The sequence below is a fragment of the Taudactylus pleione genome, unplaced genomic scaffold (genome assembly GCF_031769625.1).
Source record: "Taudactylus pleione unplaced genomic scaffold, aTauple2 ptg000229l, whole genome shotgun sequence".
NCBI lineage: Eukaryota > Metazoa > Chordata > Amphibia > Anura > Myobatrachidae > Taudactylus > Taudactylus pleione.
In genome coordinates, this window is record NW_028284631.1 from 727,192 (window position 1) to 753,689 (window position 26,498).

General features: G+C 44.8%; 1 protein-coding gene across 1 annotated transcript in view; it reads right to left on the reverse strand.

The window, feature by feature from the left end:
* Positions 1-17,498: 17,498 nt before the first annotated feature.
* Positions 17,499-26,498, reverse strand: part of WDFY1 (WD repeat and FYVE domain containing 1) — a 41,879-nt gene continuing 32,879 nt past the window's right edge. Inside the window, exons 11-12 of the mRNA XM_088479182.1 lie at positions 21,441-21,549; positions 17,499-20,146 (exon numbers count right to left, since the gene is read on the reverse strand). Coding sequence (XP_088335308.1) covers positions 20,087-20,146; positions 21,441-21,549 — 169 coding nt within the window. The 3' untranslated portion in view covers positions 17,499-20,086. The remainder of the gene's footprint in view (positions 20,147-21,440; positions 21,550-26,498) is intronic.

Consider the following 26,498-nt stretch of genomic DNA (forward strand, 5'->3'; position numbering starts at 1 on the left):
TAGCTGGATCCTGGATCCTCAGGAGTTAAAGCTTTTAGCTGCTCCCAGGATGCACTTGGGTCCATCCTCCCCTATACCCCGCCTCCGAGCCACAGGCACCTCAGTTGGTAAGCAGCCCAGGCCGGAGGAGGAGACGAAACAGAGAGAAGGAAGACTGGAACACACAAGAACCATACTCACAGAAATGGGAGACGGAAAACCGGTGACCAGTCACAGAGCCCATGTGAAGCCAGGTGCGTCAGGGCGGGTGCCCTGTGGACCCTATGGACTTCGTAGAAACAGATAACAAAGGTAAGTTCTTACCATATCTCTTGTTTTCTACTTCAGGGTCCATAGGGGTCCACAGGGTGACCTTGGGGATGTCCCAAAGCAGTCCAACTAAGGGCGGGGACGCTCCTGTGCTGATAGGAGAACCCGGCGCCCAAAGGATGCATCCTGAGAGGCAAAGGTGTCAAACGCATAGAACCTCAAAAAGGTCTGAATGGAAGACCAGGTGGCCACCTTACACAGCTGAACAGCAGAGGCGCCACGGCTAGCAGCCCAAGAAGGACCCACAGACCGAGTGGAATGAGCCTTAACAGAGGCTGGAACAGGTAAACCCTCCTGCATATAAGCCTCAATAATAACAGAACGAAGCCAACGGGCTAGAGTCTGTTTGTTGGCAGGCCAACCCCTCTTGTGAAAACCAAAGAGGGTAAACAAAGAATCCGACTTCCTCACAGAACTAGTCCGGTCCTGGAGTGCACCTGGAGTGCACGGACAACGTCTAGGGAAGCCTCCCCAGCCGAAAGATCAGGCGACTGAAAGGCTGGGACAACAATTTCCTGATTAATGTGGAACCTGGAAACCACCTTAGGCAGGAAATCAGGACGAGTGCAAAGCACCACTCTGTCCTGATGAAAAACCTGAAAAGGGGGACGACAGGAAAGCGCCCCCAAATCCGAAACCCTCCTGGCAGAAGCAATTGTCAAGAGGAAAACCGTCTTAAAAGTTAGCCACTTGATCTTCACTGACTCCAAGGTCTCAAAAGGAGGACCCTGTAAAGCCCGAAGAACCACCGCCAAATCCCACGGGGCCACAGGTGGCACAAAGGGAGGCTGGATTCTTAAAACACCCTGGAAAAAGGTGTGTACATCCGGCATAGCAGCAATCCTGCGCTGGAACCACACCGACAGAGCAGACACGTGCACCTTCAGTGAGGAAAGACGTAATCCTAAGTCCAAACCCAACTGAAGGAAAGCCAGAATATGCGAAACCTGGAACACCCAGGGATCATATTTTCTGGCCTCGCACCACTGAAAGTAAGTGTGCCACACTCTATGGTAGATCCTCGCGGAAGCAGGCTTGCGCGCCCTCAGCATGGTGGTAATAACGGAGCTAGAAAAGCCCCGAGACCTCAGGACAGCTGTCTCAAGAGCCACGCCGTCAAAGATAGTCGACCCAGATCCGGGTGAAGACAGGGCCCCTGAGACAACAGGTCCCGCCATTGAGGTAGGAGGTACGAGCGTCGATGGACAGGCTCCACAGATCGGAGTACCACGGCCTTCTGGGCCACGCTGGGGCCACCAGGATGAGTGTGCCTCCGTCCTGCTTGAACTTGCGCAGGACCCGAGGCAGCAGAGATATCGGAGGGAACAAGTAAGCCAGGTGAAACAGCCATTTCACCGACAGCGAGTCTATCAGACTTGCGCCTGCGTCCCTTGTCCTTGACCCGTACACGGGCAGCTTGTGATTGTGATGGGACGCCATCAGGTCCAGCTCTGGCAGCCCCCACTTGTCCACGAGCAGTTGGAATACCTCTGTATGAAGCGACCATTCCCCGGGATGCACGTCGTAATGGCTGAGGAAGTCTGCCTCCCAATTGAGGACTCCCGGGATGAAGACTGCCGAGAGAGCTGGAAGATAGCACTCTGCCCAAGCCAGGATGCGGGACACCTCCAACATCGCAGCTCGACTGCGAGTCCCTCCCTGGTGATTGATGTATGCCACCGTGGTGGCGTTGTCTGACTGCACCTGAACATCCCTTCCGTGAAGAGCAGTGCCGGACGACTGCAGGGCTCTGTACACTGCCCGCAGTTCCAGGATGTTGATGGGAGGAATCGCTTCCTCTGCCGACCAACGGCCCTGAAGTGACAAGGAGCCTGTCACCGCCCCCAACCCCGGAGACTGGCATCTGTCGTGAGCAGAACCCATTCCGGGATCCAAAAGGGGCGCCCCTCGAGGAGATGAGCCATCTGTAGCCACCAGGCCAGGGACAGACGCACCTCCGAGGACAACACCAGCATCTGAGAGCGGATCCTGTGTGGCAATCCGTTCCATTCCCAAAGAATCAGCCTCTGGAGGGGCCTGGAATGGAACTGGGCAAACTCCACCATGTCGAATGCTGACACCATGGACCCCAAAACTCTCATCACTGAGTGCACTGACACTCTGCCCCTGCTCAGACAACTGTGAATCCGCAGCTGTAAGGAGGAGACCTTCTCTGGAGTCAGAAAAATCCGTTGCTGACGAGAGTCCAGCAGGGCCCCCAAATGAACCATCCGCTGTGATGGGATGAGGGAGGACTTCTTCCAGTTGATCAACCACCCGTGCGCCTGTAGACAAGCAACCGTCAGGTGGAGATGCTGGATCAGTACCTCCGGGGAGCTTGCCAGCAAGAGGAGGTCGTCTAGATACGGTAGCAACCGTATCCCCTGGCTCCGAAGGTGAGCCGCCATGACCGCCATCACCTTGGTAAATACCCTTGGTGCCGTGGAGAGGCCAAAGGGTAGAGCCCTGAATTGGTAGTGGTTGTGAAGAATAGCAAACCGCAGAAACCATTGGTGCGATGTTGCTATAGGCACATGGAGGTAGGCGTCCTGGATATCCAGGGAGACCATATAATCCCCCGGTTCCATCGCCAGAATGATGGAATGCAAAGTTTCCATCCTGAATATGGGAACCCTGAGAAACCTGTTCAGGGACTTCAAATTGAGGATGGGGCGATGAGAGCCATTGGGTTTCTGCACCAGAAACAGCGTAGAGTAATACCCCATCCCACATTGTGATTGTGGTACGGGTATAATGACCCCCGCTGTCAGCAAGGCCTCTATGGCTTCCTGAACCTGCAAGGCCTTGGCTTTGTCCTGAGAAGGACTTGTGCAAAAAAACTGGTGAGGCGGCCTGTGCCGAAAAGACAGGGCATACCCCTGGGAGACCACTTCTCGCACCCAGGCATCCGTGGTGGTATTGTGCCAGCACTGGGCGAATTGAAGAATTCAGCCTCCCACTCTGGGGTCGCCCAGAGGGAGGCCCATCCCATCATGCAGAAGGCTTATCTTCTTGCTTGGAAGAAGGGTGCCTAGCACTCCAGGCTTGCTTCTTTGGCTTTGAGGCAGTCTTGGTTGCGGACTGCCTCGGGAAGGACTGACCCTTTGCCTTGCCCTGAACCCAAAAGGAGCAAAAGGCCAAGCTCCGGACTTTAGCAGGTGTCGTAGCTGAAGGGAGGAAGGCTGACTTGGATTTTGCCAGGGTATCTACTATTTTGTCCAGGTCCGGACCAAATAGTAACTCTCCATTAAAAGGTAAGGCCTCCAAGCCTTTCTTTGAATCAGCGTCTGCTCTCCAAGACCTCAAACACAAGGATCTGCGAGCAGACACTGCTGCCGCCGAAACCCTAGAGGTCAGCAGGCTAGCATCCAAAGATGCTTCTCCAATGTAGGAAGCAGCATCTCTCATCTGTCCTAACAACACCCTCTGGACATCCGGAGCTTCATCCGTAAACGTATCCTCCAAGGCGTTGGCCCAACCCTCAATGGCCTTGGCCACCCAGGAGATGGCCATGGACGGCCGGGCTACAGCCCCTGAGAGAGAGTAAATAGACTTTAGACAAGTCTCCACCTTCCTGTCCGTAGGATCCTTCAGCAAGGATATAGACAGCAATGGCAAAGTAGCACTCCTGATGAGGCGTGTTACATGGGAATCGACCGCAGGCGGAGTTTCCCATTTCTTACAATGCGCCTCCGGAAACGGATAATTGGACGCCAACCGCTTCTGTGGCAGGAATCGCTTACTGGGCGTCTGCCAGGCCACCGCCATGTGATCCGTCAACTGATCAGACAAGGGGAACGCTGCAGAAGTAACCTTAGCTTTTTTTAAAACCAGGATACCTCGACTTGGGAGCGGGTGCCTCATCCTCAATCAGAAGAATGGCCCGCACCGCCCTAACCAGAGCCCGCACATTGATGGAAGACTTAGTGTCTACCTCCTGGACTGAGGCATCTGATGCTGAGTCATCCTGCACCTCACCATCATCCGAGGACCCCTCAGAGTCCGAAAAATGCGCAGCCTGCGCCATAACTGTGCGTTTAGACGCCCTGGAGGGCACGTCACTGCGCAACATCGACTGAAAAGCCGAAGATGCTGCCGCCAAATCTTGGACAGTGTGGGAAAGCGCATCCACCCAGGGTGGAGGAGCTGCCACAGGAGCCTGAAACGGAACCACAGCCTGCTGCACCACAGGGGTGGACTGTATATACATTGGCAACCCTGCATAGGGACCAACAGGCTGAGACCCCGGGGGAGTCTGCAATAATTGTGGGACACCTGGGGAATGGGGGATGGTAGGCTGGGGCAACAACCCTAGTAGGGACGGCAGTCGGGACCGACAGACGGTCCGCAATGGACACCAGCACCTGGGAAAACATCGCCCACGGTGGCTCCTGCGACATAGGAGGTATACACGTACCAGGGACCGCCTGGCACCGTCCGCACAGGCCGTCCTGTGACAAATCCTCCCTATCCACTCCTGCAGAACAGCGCCTGCAGGAGAACAATTCCGGAGCCACGGAGTGCTCAATCTCCTCCTTAGACATGACAGACTATATAATTAAATATACAGTTATGACATAGGAAGAAAACGTGCGCACTCACCAGTGTGCTGGACAACAGCCCACAATATGGCCCTGTGTAGCACACCACTGTATGTGACGGACCTCACAAATACGTGATCTATATAAGTGAGGTCAGTAGAAACACCCTTCCCCCGCACACCTGTAGGGCTTGTAGGAGAAGGAAAGGGATAGGTATAGGCTTACGGTAAGTAGAAATTAGCACAGACAGGCAGCACTAGCAAAAGTCACATACCATGCAGGAAGATATACTCACTGCACCTTTCCACTACAATCAACCTGCCCACATTCAGTGTCTGGGAGGGCTATAGTGCTGTGTACACTGTCCTTGTCGGGGGAGAGGTACACAGGGGGACCGGTCCGCGTGCTCCCTGAGAGTATCCACGCTGCCACAGAGAAAATGGCTGCTGGAGACCTCAGAGGAGGAGTGGCCGAGTATCTGCAGCTCAGCGACGCCAGACTACTAGCTGAAAGGCGCGCTGAGCTGAAGGGAGGAGCCGCTAGACAGGGAAGGCTTCCTATCCTGGCTAGCATATTAACCCCTAGTTGCCGGCATCCCGCTTGCCGCGTTATTCACCCTGGTGGTCTAGTGGTCTGGCGGGGTATGCCTCCAAAGGAGGGGGAGCCCGCCGCCACCGCCCCCAGTCTGTCCCCTAGACCGGGGGCATGGGACTGCATTTAAAAGGAACCCGCGCACCACCGCTAATCAGCGGTGGGCGGCTTACCTTGATCTCCCCGGCGTCTCCGGCAGCAGTCCCGGGGGAAACCAGAGTCCGGCTAGTATAGACTCTGGCTTCCCCCGCCGCGATCCCCAGTTCAGTGCTGGCGTCGCGGCGCCAGCAGGGAGAAGGAGCGGCAGCGTGGGCGTCTGTACAGACAGCCCATCGCTGCCGCTCTGGAGAAAAAAACTATAGTTAAAAAAATAAATAAATTTAACTGTTAAAAAAAGCTTTAGGGGGCTGCTCCTGCAGCCCCCCCCCCCGCAGGGTGACCCGACTACAGCCGGGCACCATCTTAAACTGAGGTGCCTGTGGCTCGGGGGCGGGGTATAGGGGAGGATGGACCCAAGTGCATCCTGGGAGCAGCTAAAAGCTTTAACTCCGTGGTGCCCGAGGATCCAGGATCCAGCTATACCCCAAGGTCACCCTGTGGACCCCTATGGACCCTGAAGTAGAAAAATATGTTATCTTTGTAGCATCATCGATGAATGTCACGAAGTAATGCCTGCCATTCATGGATTCAACCTCCACTGGTCCACACATGTCAGTATGCACTAAGTTAAATGGCACTTGTGCTCTGGTCGCGAGCTTTGGAAAGTGAAAAATGTTTGCTTGCCCCTCACACAGCTCTCACATGCTGGTCTTACAGGACTGTCCATTGACATCCCAGTTGCCGATATCACTCTGAACCTTCTGTACATTGTTACAACCTAGATGTATTAACGCCTGTGTCAGTTCCATTGATTGATTGGAATCCTCAACAAACATTGCACAGCACTTCACATTGTCTAGGGCACAGGTTCTCAAACTCGGTCCGCAGGACCCCAAACAGTGCATGTTTTCCATGTTTCCTCACAGAATCGCAAGTGACATAATTAGCTCCACCTGTGGATCTTTTACAATGTGTCAGTGAGTAATGAATATACCTGTGCACCAGTCAGGTGACCTGCAAAACGTGAACTGTAAGGGGTCCTGAGGACAGAGTTTGAGAACCACTGGTCTAGGGTATATAGTTATTGGTACGAGTTACTGCAACAATTACAGTCTCTCTTTGGTTGTACACAATGCGCTGAACCTCGCAATTTGGACTCTGTATCCTCTCCTTTCAAGAAAACTTATGGCAATTAGATTAGTTCCTAGGTTAGGCACAAATAGTATGTCTTCCACGTCAGTGGTAACTTCCTTGTCTCTCACTTTTAAGCATAGTGTAATTGTCCAGACATTAGTGGCATTTAGGATCCTGCCTCCTATACCTTGGACTTGATTGACTCACATGGCTTTAATGACTTGAACCAACTTTCATTACAGATGAAATGCCCCGTGGCTGCTGAGTCCATGCATCAGCAGTCCTTATAGTGACTATCTTCTATATTTAAGGCTGATTCATTTCTGCTATCACATTTAAGTGATGAGGTGCCACTTGATTAATTTCATCTGCATTCTGAGCCCTTATGCCCCAACTTGTGACACTTGAACCGTGATGTTAGGCTTTTTGTGCTCTGAACTTTTTAACAGTAAGACAGAATTCTCAGAATTTATTTCTGGAGGTGTGCGCTCTTGAAACTGCAATAATTTGGCATTTACAGTCTGTGGTCAGCTTCGTAGTACTTGACTCTAATGCTACTACCAAGAAGTCGTACTCTTGCATAAGATTTTGCAGCATCACCATAGCAACCTATTCATCATCTATTATAACACCAACTGAAGTAAATTTTTGATGGCTGGATAACATTCTGCCTATGTATCTGTTCATGTTCTCAATGGATGAAATAGAGGGCTGGTGTGCCACACATTTATCTAACAGCTACGCTCAATTGGCCTCCTGAACTGCAGCACAGTGCAACAGGGACTCATCATACTAAGTAGCCCCAAACATCTGGATGTGCTGTATGATAGCATAACACAGAGGAATCACTTCACTTCGTTAGTCAGCTTCCAGCTTTCGGTCCTGCATTTCACCTGCATGTTGCTGAATATAAAGTTTTTGACACGTTTCTCCGCCATATGACAGGGCGGTTTCATCAAAACTATGTATGGTGTTTTTATGTTGTGCTCCATGGCATCTTTATTATAGATTAGATTTGTGCCCATCTTCATATGGACTTATATGTCAAATTGCATACAGTAGGTGATAACATTTTAATGCTCCATAGACCTCTCTAAGTTGCAGTGTTGGAGGCATCTCTGTGCTGCCTCTGTGTTTTCGGCAACTGGCGCCAGGCACTAGGACCCCGGAATACCATTCCATGGATCTCCGACCTGTACCTTCTGCGTATGTACGGCTCCCCACCGCGTCTTCCTCTCCGTCCACAGCATCGGACATGGCCCTGAGTATCTCCCAAAGTGGGAGTGGACTGAGACTTCTATGTCTACTGTGCCACCACTGCTTAACATATTAACTATTCTACAATATAGTAACTACACTGAGTGCAACTTCTGGTGCACCACAATGCCCAGCAAATCATAAATGCTCCTGGCCGCAACTGGGAACTCCTTACAATCTGTACCTATTAACCCTGTTTACCTGTTCCGGTTTCTACCTACTTAATAAACCTTCACCTGGTTAAATCATCTGCTGTGTGGACTAACCTCCATTTGCCCACCGCTGTCACCTACCACTGTAGTATCTGTAAATAGATGTGTGAGTCTGATTTTTTTTATCAGGGGTTGCTTTCGCTCCACCGAGAACCCTCTGCCCACACAGCTGCTGCCATGCACATCTAAATTACTAACAACTGTAATTTGTCTTTGCTGCTAATTATATACACTTGTATTATGTACAAATTAATTACAGATTATTTCAGAACTCTAACTGTGCTGCATTTTATAATATGATAGTGTTTTCCAATCTCTGGCCTGCAAGTATCTGTTGACGTTTGATTGCTATTGGAAAGTTTATTCGTTTGTGCACCTTTGAAATTATGAATTTTCCTACTTCCTATTTTAGATTTGCGCTGATATTGATGTGATCCTATTTCTTGAAGATTATTATTATTATAGCAAACTCTTTAGTCTTAAGCCATCTTTAATGAAAGGCAGAGCTTAATATATTAAATATGCATATATTTTTATTTTGTGACCAGCGCTGTAATAGTGTGTGGACCTTGTGTTTGTTGCCATTTTCCTTACTATCTAAATAGATAATTGTCCAGCATTACTAATCCTCGCCAACCATACTGAATTCAGAGGCACTGTAATGCCCCCTTTTTTCAAGTGTTGTCCCTAGAACAGAGCTGAATTGTAGGATGTAAAATAATGCATTTCCAGAGGAGTCTATGACTGATGGAACTAATGAGTCCATGGTATTTTACAAGGTGACACAGCTTATTACATTGGCAGGATGGCGTAGGCAGAAGATGACATTTAGAAACTGGATGTGTAAACACTGTCAGCTTGAGTATGAGGAAGATGGTGTAACGAGCTTATGTGTTGTTAGGGTAATTAACATTATTTAGACAGGTCATTCTTCTTGCAGATATCTTTATGTACATGTAAATGAACTAAATTAACTAAAATGATGACAGTTGTGGAATAACGCTATCAAGCAGATTCACTAAAGGTACCAGAATCAGCAATGTACAGTACCTTTATAGCATGACTAATGAGATGCAAAAGAGATTGATCAAAAGTGCTAGAAATTAACACCAGAATAAAAACACCAGCCACAAGCTGGTATTATGAAGGTGAACTATGGCCGCGTGGTGCCATCTTCCATGCAACATGTACATTTATTCTTATTATTGGCCATAGCGACCGCTGTTTGCATTCTAGTAGCCTGAAGGGTCAGACGCAACAGCTAGCATGGCCTCTATGCTAGCATGTTAGGTATTACTGACCACGGGTGTTAGAGGTGGAGTAGCGTGTAAAAGCAGCAGAGGCCATGCATTAATGATGGAGTAGTGTGTTGGAACAACTGAGAACCCATCTGCCTTTCATAAAAATGATGACCGAGCACAGCCTACTATCTTAACACATAAAACCGGCTGATGCCACCTCTACTCTACCCATCAGAAAAGTAGAAACACTTTTGCAATATTTTTTTCTGTTTTCTCAATCCATGTCAGAGAAAATTAGGTTTTCATATACCCACAAATTATAAAATTTGCAGATTTTTAACCTTTCAAAGCATTAGCCATCAATGAGATGATCAAAATATATCATTGAACCACTTGACCGTATGTCCAACTATAAAAAAAAGCAGAGTATTTCTGCCTCTAGCGTACAATTTAGCATACTTATTCCAATTAATAATGTAGGGAGTGTATCTTGACGGTGTTAGTAGTAAATAAGTGACATTACCTTATTTTGAAACATAGAATTTAATGGCAGATAAGAACCACTTGGTCCATCTAGTCTGCCCTTTTTTTTTTTTACTTTTTGGTAACCTCAACCCTTTTTGATCCTTAGTAAGGATATTCGTGTGCTTATCCCAAACATGTTTAATTTGCTCTACTGTCTTAGCCTAAACCACCTCTGATGGGAGGCTATTCCACTAATCCACTACCCTTTCCGTGAAGTATTTTTTCCTCAAATTTCCTTTGAACCTCCCTCCAGTATCAGTGCATATCCTCGTGTTTTAGTACTTCTCTTCATTTGAAGAATGTCTCCCTCCTATACCTTGTTAAAACCCTTGATTAATTTGAAAGCTTCTATCATGTCCCCCCTTTCCCTTCTCTGCTCCAAACTATACCTAGTAAGATCTTTTAGTCTTCCCTGGTAACTTTTGTGTTGTAGGCCATGCACCATTTTAGTTGCCCTTCTTTGTAGTGTCTCTTATGCAATTATATCCTTCTGGAGATATGGCCTCCAGAACTGAACACATTATTCTAGATGAGACAGTACCAGTGACCGATACAGTGGCATTATTACATCTTTCTTCCTGCTACAGATTTCTCTCCATATGCAACCAAGCATCTGACTTGCCTTTCTCATTGCTTCCCTGCTTTTCAGGTAATCTGAACCAGTGACTCCTAGATCCCATCCTCCTCTGCAGTTCCATTATCATATCCCTGATACTTAATTCAGCCTTTGGGTTTTTGAGATCCAAGTGCATCATGTTGCATTTTTTAGCACTGTAGTTGCCACGTTTTTCACCATTCCTCTAGTCTACCTAGGTCCTCAATCATTTGTTTTAACCCTCCTGGTGTGTCTATTCTGTTGATTATCTTTCCGTCATCTGCAAAAAGGGCATACATTCCCTTTAATACCGTTCGCAATGTCACCAACAAAGATATTCAAAAGCACTGGTCCTAGAGACTCCTGGGGTACTCCGCTGGTAACCTTTCCCTCCTGTGAACACACTCCATTTACTACAACTGTTTCCTTCCCTGCAACCAATTTCTTATCTATTTAACCATTTTATAATCCATTCCCACAGTACAGAATTTTGTGTTATGCCACAAAAACTGACGTGCAACCATGGCCAGATTAAGTGCAGCATAGGCCGTACTAGGGAAGTGGAGGAGGTATGGCCAGTGCTATGTGGGTGTGACCTCCCCTACACTAACAGTACAAAAGATCTCCCTAAATACATAAAAGTAGAAATATTGCATAAATTTGTGAGTAAATTTGAAATACTATTTAAATACTTGGAATCGGTATGTAATACCGACAGACGGAATCCAGATGGTCAGAATCCCATCGCCTGGATCCCGACAGGGTTAACATACAGGTAGTCGGTACGCTAACCCTCCCTCCCTGGTGCATGAAACCTAAACCCCCCCTCCCCGCACTCTAAACCTAACCCTGCCCCCCACCCCACTACTTACCTTCGGCATCGTGGCGGTCAGGATGCCAAACACATACAGTGCCTTGCAACAGTATTCACCCCCGTTGCATTTTTCATGTTTTGTTGCCTCACAACCTGGAATTAAAATGGATCATTTCGTTCACAGAACATGCCTACAACTGTGAAGTTGTTTTTTTTTATATTGTGAATCAAACAACATTTAGGACAACATAACAGAAAACTTCAGCGTGCATAACTATTCACCCCCCTAAAGTCACTACTTTGTCGAGCCACCTTTTGCGGCAATTACAGCTGCAAGTCGCTTTGGATAACTCTCTATGAGCTTGCCACATCTTGCCCCTGGGATTTTTGCCCATTCCTCAAGGCAAAACTGCTCCAGCTCCTTCATGTTGAATGGTTTCCACTTGTGAACAGCAATCTTCAAGTCTGACCACAGATTCTCAATTGGATTGAGATCTGGGCTTTGACTAGGCCATTCCAACACATTTAAAAGGTCTCCCCTTAAACCACTCGAGTGTTGCTTTAGCAGTATGCTTCGGGTCATTGTCCTGCTGGAAGGTGAACCTCCGTCCCAGTCAAATCACAGGCAGACTGAAACAGGTTTTACTCAAGAATATGCCTGTATTTAACGCCATCCATCTTTCCCTCGACTCGAATCAGTTTCCCAGTCCCTGCTACTGAAAAACATCCCCACAGCATGATGCTACCACCACCATGATTCACTGTGGGGATGGTGTTCTTGGGGTGATGGGATGTGTTGGGTTTGCTCCAGACATAGCGTTTTCCTTAGTGGCTGAAAAGTTAAATTTTAGTCTCATCTGACCAGAGCACCTTCTTCCATACATTTGGGGAGTCGCCCACATGCCTTTTGGCAAACTCAAATCGTGTCTTCTTATTTTAATCAATAAGTAATGGCTTTTTTCTGGTCACTTTTCCATAAAGCCCAGCTCTATGGAGTGTACGTCTTATTGTGGTCGCATGCAGATACACCAGTCTCTGCTGTGGCACTCTGCAGCTCTTTCAGGGTTACCTTTGGTCTCTGTGCTGCCTCTCTGATTAATGCCCTCCTTGCCCGGTCTGTGAGTTTTGGTGGGTGGCCCTCTCTTGGCAGGTTTGTTGTGGTACCGTGTTCTTTCCATTTGATGATGATGGATTTGATGGTGCTCCGGGGGATCATCAAAGATTTGGATATTTTTTTATAACCCAACTCAGAATTGTACTTCTCAACAACTTTGCCCCTGACTTGTTTGGAGAGCTCCTTGATCTTCATGGTGTGATGCCTCTTGCTTAGTAGTGTTGCAGCCTCTGGGGCCTTTCAGAAGAGGTGTGTTTATACTGACAGATCATGTGACACTTAGATTTCACACAGGTAGACTTCATTTCACTAATTATGTGACTGCTGAAGGTAATTGGTTGCATCAGAACTTTTGATGGTCTTCATGGCAAAGGGGGTGATTACATATGCACATGCCAATTTTCAGAATTTTATTTAAAAAGATTCTTTTTTTTATATATATATTTTTCTCATTTCACTTCACCAAATTAGACTATTTTGTGCAGATCCATCATATAAAATTCAGATAAAAAAAAATAAAATTACAGGTTGTAATGTAACAAAAAAAAGGTAAAAAGCCAAGGGGGGGTGAATACTTTTGCAAGGCACTGTACCAATATGCTTTATGGCAGACATGTGGGTGGCTGGCAATCATGCTGTCATGATGATTGGCTTTTTAGGTGGTGGCCAGGAGCTGTAGTCCTATCCACCCCATTGTTAATCTGACCCTGACTGAGATGGTGTGCAACATTGCCCTTGGTGTGATGAATTACAGTAATGGCAGCTTTTACATATGTTAACACTGCAACTTTTACAAATCACTGGATTGTCAATGCGTGCAAAGCTAGCTCCCTATGAGGAGCAGAGCCTTCCTACATTCAAATCTGATAACTCTTAATATTACCCAAATAATCAGATTTAAAAATAAAATTGAATTTCAGAGAAATAAAAATAAAAAATTCTTCACTTCTAACAGAAGGCACTTTTAAAAGTTGCCGTCTTTGAGGTATAAAACAGTCAATGAAACAAATTTCTAAAAAAAAAAAAAAAAACCCTGTCAAGATAAAGTAAATTAATGTCAATTTCTATTGTATGTAAACTTTGCATGACTAACATTAAACACTTGTTTTAAGATTTGTATGTAACGATAGTTATTGGCCTTTACTCTTTTTGTTGCTTATCTGATTAAGTTTGTAATTTATGTGTAACAATTGTATTTAAATTGATCCATTAGTGTGGTTTCCTAGCAACATTGTATAATAGAAAAGCCTAAGGTATGACTGCAAGTTCATGAAGACTGATACTCTCTAATAAATGATTAACAGGCTCTCTCTGTTTATTAATTACAGTAGCCTGTGGAATTTCTCCAGAAAAATGTATATTTTTTTGTACTAATTGACATTCACCAAAATTTGAGACCAATTAATTCTGTTTTTGTGGCCATTAAGGAGTAAGGATTAAGATGCACATTCTTGGCCCAATTGCGTAGAACCCTTTACAAACTGAACACAGTTTGAGGCCCAGGCCAAAAGGACCAGGCTCGGCGGGCACAATTAGTACAGTAGGATGGTGACCACATCCATAGTCTGCATCTTCCACAAGGCCAAATCAACATGTTACGTAAAAATTCCAAGTTGGATGTTAATTGGAGTCATTAGCCGGTTTGGGCCCAAAGCACTGCCAATTAGGAGCTAACTGGCCAGCAGAACTGTAGAGTGTAGGGGCACATTACAAGCAGACATAACAGTTTTTGTGTATACTAGTACATAGCAGTTTGTTTCTCTTTGTACTAGTCTACTGTAATGCACTCTGGTTGGAAATAGGTTCATGAGGTGTTTTCCCCTATCACCTGAAATTACCTTTATTGACCTGGACACTAATAATGACATTTATCATGCAGCACAAAAAAATATTATAATGTAAGTATGCTGCACCTTTCATCCATTACCACACATTTTACACTGAAATTGAAGAAAAACATTACCATATGTACAGTATGTGAATTAGCATGAAGGCCTCTAGGTTGTAGAAACACAGCACAACTAGCGCTTCCTAATTTCTGAAAAAGGCATGTTTGTGAATATGCTGTGTCACGATTCCACAGCAGTGAAGTTAGCAGGTGTGGCAGGGTCAATTGCGACATTGCATCTATTGTAATTTACAGTACCACAAACAGCTGGTGACCTACAGGTTAGTTAGCGATGCTCAATGATGGGGAGATTCGATTCTTAGTGTTGGCTGTGAGTTGCCGATATCTGTGCAGCTACCAACATATTAGCAGTTTTCTAATCCTGCTCACCTCTATGGACTCCAAAGGAAATTCTAAGTTACTGTACCATAATTCTCTGCAATGTGCACACGACTGTGAATGGAATCACCCATGATAAATAGGAGATCTCAGAACAAAAAACTTGAGTTTTCTCACTGATCTCTACCCTGCCAATTAAAAGATTGCAGAGGTTTCACTGAATTTCTCTCCATCACCCTTCCGGTGCCACACTTCACAAGATACATTAGTAACCAGAATGCAATGCTTGTAAAAGAATGCAAACAGATGGAGATGGAACTTTTGGTTCCAACAACCTTAAGCTCATGTCCTCTTGCCCACTGTATTCACTTGTGTTCCCGGCGAGTGAATACAAGGTGGTCAAATAGAGTGAGCTCCATTGACTCCCTCCGACAGGTATAAGTGCTGGTTATATATGACATGTCAAACACTATTGTTTCCAATGTGTGGTCACTGGCGGATCCCCAATGGCCTAAGGGCCAGCAAGCAAGTGCTATTTTAACCACCCTGTGTTACAATCTGTTTTCTGTAGGTAGACAGACAGAGGACAGACGCTATGGGGGTAATATTATTATGCAGCAGTTGAGTTTTGCAATCCGCAGATTTACTAAAAGGCATAACCAACGAGAATCTGCCACCAATAAAGACAACACAATTCAACATCGGATCCCGATCAATTTTCTTTACACTAAAAACCCCAGACATACTAAGCAGTGGGTTTAGAACCTGCTGCAAAAACAGACAGCAAACTCTCCCAAATAATAGACCTGCCTTAGGCAAGCGAATTTGCAACAAGTTCTGCATAGACCTATAATAAAAAAAAAACAATAAAAGAAAACTTGGTGTAGGGTTCCCACTGAAACTGATAAGACTAATGCGGGTTATTAGCCTAGGCTGGTAATGAAAACAAGAGGGGAAAAATGGCGTGTGGTCCCCCTTATTTTCCAATAGCCAGCCAGGGTTACACTATGGGCCTAATTCTGAGTCGCACAAAAAAAAAAAACAGATGCAGCAGTGTCTATTGGCGGTCACCCATCTGCGAGTTTATGCAAATGGTATACAAACTCCTTCCGCCCACTTTTAGTGCCCATGTACGCTGTAATACTGATTGAAGCGTCCTTATATGCTACCATTGAAACTTGCACCAGCTCTAGGGTAGTCTGACCATGGCCTCCTATGCTTGCGGCTGAACGCAGTCACTTGTATTGACACCAGCTACACTCGCATATTACCCCCTGGCCCACTGATTGGCCCGTTTGCTACTAGCCACCACCCCCAGCCACTGCTCAGGAACACCCATCACTTCTCCACCACCTTGTTGATACCGTCTGTCCCAATTAGAACAGCACCTGTGTAAGGCATGTGTCGTAGGGGTGTTCAGAACATTGCAAATAATTGCTCAACTACGTGAACATGAGCATTGCTTTCAGATTGCGTGCGACTCAATCTGGCCCTATAGCAGGGTGACAGGCAACATGAGGTCCGCCTGCTATAATGTTAACCAACCATTTTTGATTTGTCACCATAGGGCTGGAATCCCTAGTGAAGTGGGGACCCACCCAAATACATGGGGGTTCCCTACCCCAAGGACACTACTGATCTCTATGAGAACTTGTGCCAAAACACAAAAGGGGTACTTATCAATTACCAGGTTTTAGACCTGATAATTGTAAATTCTTATAGCCGCTATTCGCAGCAATATGAAATTAAGTTTCACCTGAATGTACTAATATAACCCAGCAGGGACAGGGTCTCAGAAAGGAGCCCATCCCTGCGATGTGTTAGGAGTGAAGTGACCGTATCAGTGGTCTCTTCACTCTTCTATCAGGACTCCTGCGCATACGCTGTCATTTGTGGCAGCCACTTCCAGTAATTTTTGCGAAATGTGTACCATAGGCTAAAACCATCTTCAGAGCTTGGTAAATCTGACAGCTTTGCAGGCCCGTAAAAATCTATGGGGGCTGTGGCTGCTGTTGGAAATGGAGGGACCTTCTTAATACTTGCAAACAGGTGTTTTCAGGAGATATGCCACAATTATTCAATGATCAATAGGAAAAAAAACATAACTCAGAACTTTTCTGCATGGGCAGAACTTTCTTGAATAGTGGTCAATGACCCCTAGTGTACATTTGGTTTCCATATACTCTATTAAAAATAAGCAACATACAGATGGGTCCTCATACATCTAGCATCCTTGCACATTAAATGGCCCTTCTAGTCGCGCCATGCCGTGGCTCAGCAGTGCCGATTGTCTTTTGTGCAACTTTTTACCTTCAAATGCGTCTTATTCACACAGCGATGCAAATAGATAGCACAAGCAGCTTCTGCTGATTAAAATGATATGCAGCATGCCCATGTTCTGTCATGAGCGAGTGTGGGTGTATCTGCATGCAAAATGCTACGTTACAGAGTCAACAGCTGTGACACTGTAACATAGTGTTCAGCATGCAGATACACCCCGCAGTCGCACAGGGAACATGGGCATGCTGAATATCATTTTAATCAGCAGAAGCTGCTTGTTCTTCCTATTCGCACTGTGCAAATAAGACGCATTTGAAGGTAAAAAGTCGCACAAAAGATGCTCGGCGCTACCAAGTCACACGGAGCTCCCGCGTTGTGTGTGGCGCAACTTGTAGCGCACGGAGGATAGATGTATGTGGACAAATCTGTAGGTGGATTAAAACTTCCCATGTACACGGCCTTCTAATGCATTACTATCATTATTCTACAGAGCTACACATTATATTTTAAGACAATGCATAAGCATAACATGAACATATTAAAAAAAAAAAAACAGACAAAAGAAAAGTATGCTTTTATTAGGGGGAAAAAAAAAAAAATTTGACAATAAATGACAAAAAAAGGTGACACTTAATAGTACAATGATCTTAAACAGGAGTACATGGAGAAGGCAACTGGACACGTCTCCAAAATGCACTAAAACTCAAGAAATGATGGGACAATGTTGGTGGGCACCACCATTATAACCAGAAGGAACCCTCACGTACAGACTTCAATTCAGAGCACAAGGCTGACAAACAATATTCAGGTCTAACACTGAAGCAGCTGTAGTACACTGTAACATACCCCAGCATTAAGGGGTGCAATCAAGAATATTACAGTAACAGATCAATAGCAAAGACATTGTTTTACCCTTTAAAATAAAATTTGTGCTTCAATGTCTCAGAGAAAGAACGGGGAACTTTCTACACATGGCGAAACTACCCATCACCCGCAACTTTCTGCAATCCCAGCGACGCGCGTGATATAGTTTAGTGGCGATAGGGTGGTCATCATGGTTTGCAGAGTGGTAAGGAAATCAAACAGTGAACTAGAAAAATTTCCAAAAAAACACGTTCATTAAACATGTAACGTTTCATCAAAGCTGGCAAATACCATGTCCAATTTGTAGAGGTGAAAACAAAAAAATAATTCCCCAAACCGCTCAGGAGATGCAGCCTGACTGTCGCCTGAATAAGGAATTTAACGTGTGTGATCGGTTATTGTTCAGCAGCCAGTGCAGGGGGTGCGTAACCAGTGTACCCGTTTACAAATGTGGGCATTAAATAGTAGCATGTAAGTACGCAAACGAATGAAGAAATCACTGAATATATATTAGTGACGCTGTGTCTTTAATGTTAATGCAAAAGCTCATTTTGTTATGAAGGAGGTTTAACCCTAAAATCAGATTTGACACATAAGAATGCCACTGATGGCAGCTCTACTTGGCGCGATGAATCTCTCAGCACCGAAACCACAAAACCCATTGCTATGAGAAATACTCTGATGAACCACACACAGATGTAATAAAAAAACAGCAGTATTCAGATCATAAAAAATATAAATATATACAGTGGGTGGAATGGTGACTTAACCCAGCGCGATATACAAGACATTCTGCAGACAGACAGTGCCATAAAGGCCTTTCCTGACAGATCCCCAATGACAGACATTGACGGATTAAAATATATACAGTACGGGGCTCTCCTTATTTTGTCGTCATTCATCAGATTAGTCATCAGTAGCTTCAGAGACTAGAGCAGGAGGGGAAATGCGTGGGTCTCTTTATTGCTGGATGGGTGGTGGGTTGAAGCAACGGAATATCCAATCAAAAACGGTTTTGCAGCTGATCTGATCACAAAAGGTCCTATTTAGTCCTTTACCATATTTCAGCAGACACCCACAAGATAACGTCTTATTGCTGGCTGATTTGGACTGCACTAGACAACCAACTAAATAATAAAAAGCTGTGGTGTAAAATAAACACTATGGCTCATTACTATGCACCCTCTTATATCCCCAACTTATAGTTGGTTATAGTTCTCTGTGTAACTAGAAAACTTTCTTCTAACACAATGTGTCATTTCTAGTTCTGCTACCAAAAAGTAAGAGAACCTAAAGGAAATAGGGCAAAGTGGGAGCTTTGTGGGGAGTACGGAAGGCAGGTGATAAATGGATTTGCCAAACTTATCTACTTTAGGAAGTTCAAAAACAATTCATCTAATAAATGGCATTTATATAAATATGCAAAATTAACAAATGCTTTAGGACGGACCAAAAAGTAAACATCCCAACGAGACCCGCACACAAGATCCAGAAAACACACAAGTGAGTTGAGTGGTAGAATCTTCCCATTTCCGTAATACGGTCATTAAGCAGATAACACCTTACTTCTAATCTAAACAGAGCATAAACACACCAAGAAAGGTTCCCCGTAACACAAACACGGTCATATAACATTCAGCAGGTTACAAACAGATTGGGCGTGTTTACATCTGTTTACTAACGACGAAGTTCAAACACCTTACAAACCATACAGTGAACTACTTTCAACATAACCAGCACTGGCCTCTGATCATAGAAATATACCAGTACATACACCCAACATGTGATCATAGACTCTCCTGTGCGCAAGGCTGGTGTAGATTTTAAAAACAAAATAGTTTACAAGGAATTTGTCCAATGACGTAATAAAAAAAAAAAAAAAAAGTATGGAGACTGTATAACTAGAAAGTGTGTGATTAGAGCGGTCTTTGATGTGAAATGATACGGAATACATAGAAATGTTTTTCGGAAGCCACATAAGCCTGGTTGAAAAAAAATCAAAAACCTTGCACCGCTGGAATTGTTGCGGATTCTAGCTAAAATATATTAAACAACCGTTTTGTTTATCCCAAAAGCGAGGGTTGGAGCACGCAGAACAGTTAAAGATAATGGTAGACAGCTATTGAGAGATTAAGGTTCCACCTCTTCGTTCGGGAGAGCTGTTGCATTGCTTTGCTTCCATAGGCTACGTACGGCAGGGGCATAACGCCCTGGGTGAGGTGGTGTCAACATACGTCTCCATAGATAAGGTGCTTTATTCCGGACAAACTCAACTCAGTGGCGTCAGCGTGGAGTAAAGCCAGTGGCCAAGCCACAGCCCACTGCCGGTGTCATGTCCCAGATCTAAAAAGACACACAAAAAACAGGTTACAGCTATGTACAAGTTTGAGGAGCTTCTTTAAGTTTAGCAACATATGCATACAATGAAACTTATGTGGCCTCTAATAGCGGTGTGTGACGTGCACCACACTCTATACATTATGGTATTTCCTGATAAATGACCAGTAATCCAAATCCATATTGAGGATGCTATAAATCAGCATGTTGATCTCTAATCCCTCAAATGAAAGTAATGGTTTTAGGTCGTCTTAATGGTTCTAGAACCTGCCTTGTACCTGGGGGAGTGTGGCAAAGGCAGAGATACACATCAGATTACTGGAGGATACAGTAACACTACTCTCTTTCTAGACCAGGTCCAGTAAGATGATCAGTGGCAGCCTGAAGAGCCCCCTCCCCCCCACCGCATCACAAACCCTGCATTTTATCTTCTGCCGACAAGCGGGTTTCTCCTCATCCAAGCGCTATCCTAGATGGAACATGCACACAAGAGAGCTAAAGCAATAGCACAGTGCCAAAGTATCTCACTGTGCCATTCCATCTTTCTGAAGACGTCACTGGGAAGATGGGGCCTATGGAGAAGGGACCTGCTTGCCTGCACAAGGCAAGTATACTATGGGTGCAGGGTGTGCAGTGAGGGCCCCCCTGGATCAGGGGCTTGGAGAATCTCACTTTTAAGTGAATTTCCAATTCTGCCATTATTAGAAGGTTTATTTTTCATATTTTAATATGCCTTGTAGGATGCACTGCTAAACTAGATGCAGTAATGCTATGTACTTGTTAACTCTGCAAAATTTTCTCATTCTCCAGCTGGAGAGCAGTTATACAAAGTGCCAAGGGCACCACCTAGTGTACTAGGGAGACGACTGGTATTGTTGTGTCTCCATTTTGGTATAAGTCGATAGACTTTGAAAAAAATAGAATACAGAGAGATACACAAGTAACATATTATAGGTGCTAAGGTACTTTCAATGTGAAGAGGCTGCGGTTGGTTGGACAAAGATCAAATTTTTCCTGCAATGCTGGACAACTAATCTGAAAACTTTATTTTGCTATCCCATATACACTAATATATATATATATATATATATATATATATATATATATATATATATATCTCTATCTCTGTATATAAAAAAGATTTTAAACTGTGCTCCATTACTGGTTCTAGATTTCTCTCCACCACCACCTAAAACCCATCAATGTACTACAGCGGTGGTAACACTTTTGCACTTTAAAAATAAAGAACTCTTATAGTTCAGAACACCGGACATGGCTGCACAAGTAGATCATCAGATACCTTAACTAGCCGATCTGTTCCACATGTGACCATAATCCCTCCGGAGATATCCATGGTCATGAAGCAGACGTTATGTTTACCTTCATGGAAAGTGGCCAATGATGTCCGGCTAAAAGAAAGTAAAAGAGAAAGAAGAGGAGTAGGTCTTATTCATGAATGATCGGACTCTGATAAAAGCTCCTAAGCTCAGCACACACCGGAAAGCTTCCGATAAAGATTTTAAAACTAAACTACAACAGAACCCGTACAGTCGCTATGCCCCATTATACAATGAGTTTGTCTACAGTCTTTGAACAAATTCAAAAGATGTTAAACTTCATTTTATTTTGCCTTTTCAGGTTGAGAATTTATTCTTAAACTCATAGTAGGATGTATTCAAATTTACAAAGAAACTTCAAGATCATGCATTTTTAGGACAGTACCAAAACACCATGGGCATAGTGTGGTGAGAGGGGCTTGGGCACTTCAAATTTACAGTCGTCAAGATGTTCAAGCCCCTCCCCCTCTATAGCAGTTGGGCTACCTGGGAATGTCTGTTTTGCCTAACAAAGCCCCAAAGAACAGGCCAGGAGCACAGAATGTGAAGGAGAGGAGATAACCAATGTTCTTAAACGAAAACCACAACCTTAATGAGGATAATAATAAAAGAAACAATGAACTAGTACAGAAACGAAACAGTATAAAAAGGGAGGGTATCCAGTGTATCCCAATGGACTTCAAGAAAATGATTTAATAAAAGTACAAAAATCCTATTCTCTCTTTTCAGGGAAACTGGATTACAATGGGGAAATACCAAAGCTGTACCTAAGGAAGTAAGCTTAACACTTGCAGTCCTAATATAGCATCTTTGGAAGCAGAGCAGGTAGCCACGTAACAACTGCCCTATGCCACATTACTGAGAAGGCTCTCACTGATCTAATTCTCCAGAAGGGGCAGTCCTGCCTAAAGGCAAGGCTGTCAAATTACTAAAATAATTCACTGGAAAGCTTCAAAGCTGGCCAGCCATTCTTGTGGACATCATAAAGAACCTACAGGCCATCTGTCCTGAACAAGTCCTGGCTCATGAGGACATTGTTCTCTGGCCATTGCCAGGGCATTCAGGATCTAAGAGATCCCGCTGTTCAATTTCCTGATTTAGGTGGGACCTGGAGACCAATTGCATATGAAAAGAATGTGGTCAGTTCTAAGTTCAGCCCTGTCATCATGGGAGATGATTAAAGGAGACATACAACACAGAGCCACCAGCTCAAAAATTCTCCTAGCTGACGAGATTGCTAACAGGAAGGCAACCTTCCAGGTAAGAAACCTAGGGCCTGATTCAGAGCTGAACGCTCTGACCAGAGCGCTCGCTCTGAATCAGGGCCCTCCTCCCTGAAAATGGAGCGTCCTCTTGGACGCTTGCATAGCTGTGGGTGACCACCGACAGCATATGCGAGCGTCCATGATGATGGTCGCGATGGTCTTGACCATCGCGACCATCGGGCTTGCGACGGAGACCCTGCGGTAGGGTCTCGCTGCCGCAAGCCCAGGAGTGATTTTGGCTCTATCAGAGCCAAAATCACTCCCACTGACATCACTAGTAATGTCAGTGGGGCCGGCTCCAGACGGTAGGCGTTCCCATGGGAACGCCTCCGTCTGGCAGGCACGCCCCCGGCACGCCCACCAAAGGGGGCGTGCTGTCAATCAACATCGACAGCACGCCCCCTTTGGTGCGAGACCCGGAGCGACAGCTTGGCTGTCGCAGTCCGGGTCTCGCGCATGCGAACGTCGAGCTCCCTCCATCGTGCGCATGCGCAGTGGGGGAACATCGACCCGTTTGCGAGCGTCCTTTGCTCGCAAACGGGTCTGAATGACCCCTTTAATCTCCACTGAATACAGACTGCCCTGCTGAAATAGCAACATGCTGTCCATGCAAAAATAAGAGGTAGGAACGTCTTTACTCCACACCAGGCAATGTAAATCTTCCAAACCCTGGTAATTCTGGTCCAAAAAAGGATTTTGAGCCTTGAGCATAGCCTCAACCACACTAAGTAAAACCCTTAGCTTTAGTGCTTCAACAATCATGTAGTCAGATAGCGCTCCAAGGAATCAACAAGGCATCTACCAGAAATGCCTCCACTCACCATGTGCGGACACCTTGTGCTTCAGCAGAGATGCCATGGTGTTGACATTTGGTTGTCCCCACCGGATATTAACCTTTAAACGACGAATAGAGGGACCATTTCCAGGATGAAGGTTTTATCTGTTGATCGTGCCTGCTTACCAGTTTTCACACAGGTGATGAAAACTGCTGCAACGTCTTGAACATTTTGCCCCACCTACTGCTGGAATACTTCATAGCCAGGGCAATATTTAGCACAACAGAATATGCTGCGCTATATAAGAAACTGTTAATAAATAAAATAAATTACCACAGCAGTTAGCTCAGCCTGGTGCTATTTATTGGAAAATAGGGGGAACCTCACAACGGTTTTTCCCCCGATTTTCCAGACCAGACCAAGCTAAAAAGGTCCAGGGCTGGTTATGGGTTTAGGACCCTATGCCTTTTTTTTTTTTTTTTTTTTAAACTCTGCAGGCTAGTTTAACCCTAAGAAGCATGCACAGATCATAGCGATCTGTGCATGCTTCTCCCAAACTTGTCTGACTGTTTTTAGTCGATTTCCAGTCCCACTGTTAGTGAATGAGGGGATCCTATAGTGAAAGTACTGATGTTTGGTCGATGGTCAATTTTTTTCGAGATTCGGTTTTATCTTTAGAACATCCCTGATTGGTAAAATCGACTTAAAATCACCTATAAATACACCAAAAAGCCAAAATCGACCTTTACTAAATATACACCTTAGAATTCAGAAATGTATGAAAATAGCATATTTTTGCAATTGCAATCCGTGAAATATCGCAGCGATGACAATGACGGACCCGCTTAGAGATGCCTACTGAAAACATTTCACATACGCCGCTCACACACAAAACTTCTAAGCAAGTCTAAGTTGTCGCAGACATAGCGGGTCTCCAGACACGCAGAGGATTCTCCTGCTGCAAGAACACAGTGGCTAATTTATGTACGCCCAGAAAACAGTGTTTAAACGGTCTGACACGCCTGTGTTTTCCAACTAACCCCCCCCCCATTACCTCCCCCAAACGCTACCTGTGACTCAATTTGTGAGTGAATCCTCTATGTGTGCATGATCGCAAAACAATTGCTGCGGGTGCAACTTACCTGCATGTGCAACAGCTAACAATCGCTCAAACTGCGTAAATATCGGCACTGCGTGCGGAGCTGAAACGGGCCCTTAGTGTCTGCCTCCGAAATATGAAGCCAGAGTGCAGCGAGAGTACCCAGGTACTCAGAAGCATCATGGCAGTCATTATGTATACAGTCTCTGCTTCACTATTCACAGACATCACTCAGAAGACTCCTAAAGAAACTGAAGTTCACAAGTTTAAGCTTTTTGCCAGATATTTAGAGTACCAAACTCTCTGCTACTGCTCAGAGAAATAAGTATCCATTTCCTTATACGTGTGCCACCACATAAAGGGCTCAATCCCATTAGTTGCGAATAGTGAGTTTATTTCTTGAAACTCGCACACATCAGAGCGAAGCACGCTCCCAAGAATTCTCCAATCCAGTTAAAAAGACCTATTCGCACTACTCGCAGCGGAGGGGTGCGAATTGACTGCCAAATGAGATTTGCGAGAAATGCATGAAAATGTGGGGAGACCATCCTGAACCCCCCAAAATGGATCATTTCGTTAGCAGGACCATATAGAAGGCTGTTTTGTGGGCATTAGGAAGGTACTGTAGATTTTGAAATGGTGTCAAAAGGCTGATTTGTGTTTTTGTTTTTTTTAAATGCAAGAAAATGATAGAAACCAAAAACTTTTCGTTTAATCTCAAACGAATTAAATGAAAAATGCAAAAAGTAGTAGGGAAAAAAGGTGATTTTGGGGTACTTTGGGGGCACCTTGAAAAAGATTAGAAAAAATTTTTCAACTAAAAAATGATTGTAATTAAATTTGGGGTGTCTAAACTAACAAAAAAGTTGATTTTGGGGTACTTTGAGGACTTTTTTTTTTTTACCCCCAAAAATGACATGTAATTATTGGACAAATTAAGCTAATTGGAAACTTCCAATTGCCTAATTAGTCATGGGGGGGGGGTGTCCAAGGGGTTCAGCACAGTGTCCCCACATTTTAATCTTAAAATGCGAATTCAGCCTGGCTGATCAGTGCGAGTTGCTAATTGGGTTGCAAAATTAATTCGCTGTGCAAATTCGGAATAAATATAGCAACTCGCACCTAATGGGATTAACCCCAAAGTCTTTTTCCCATTTTTCTCCCTTAATTCAATACTGATAATCTAAGGCTCTGGGGAGCACCGCTGACTTACCAATATCACTACTAGTATATTTTTTCAACATACAGTAGGATGGAAATATTTCCCCACATTGGGTTGCTATTGGCCAGATAAAGGAGAGACTGACATGTATTCATATTACCTCCCATTGGCTATTAGTCCCCTATTCTCCTCTGTGCAGCATTGCCCAACGTTTTGCTATATATTCAATATTGGAATGTTATTCCTTTATTACTCAGTTATCTATATTGGATTGGAACTTCCTTGTTACATGCCATTTTCCACAGCTACCATATTTATTGTCTGTTTTGTTGTTTTATTGTGAATCTCTAAAATCTTTATTCAAAATTAGTCAATTGAAAATAAAAAAATAGGTTGACCTTGGTCCAAAATGTTCTTTCCCATCATCTTGACTAGTTTTTACTCCATCACCACTACAGGAAGGCTCCATTACTGACTCGTACAAACCATTCTCCAGGAGCCTAACCTAGGGGGGAAGGTGGTCACTTGTACTGTAACATGTAGTCATACTGACCGCCTAGGAGTTCTGTTATGAAAGCGCTTCCATCATGTGGTAGCCGAAGCATATTCACATGGCTGTATTGCTTATATGAGCTTTGTGGTGCAATTTATGCCGGCTCACTAAAGTCTACTACTTACTGTACCTATGCTTCTTTAACTGAGACAAACTTTCTAAGACC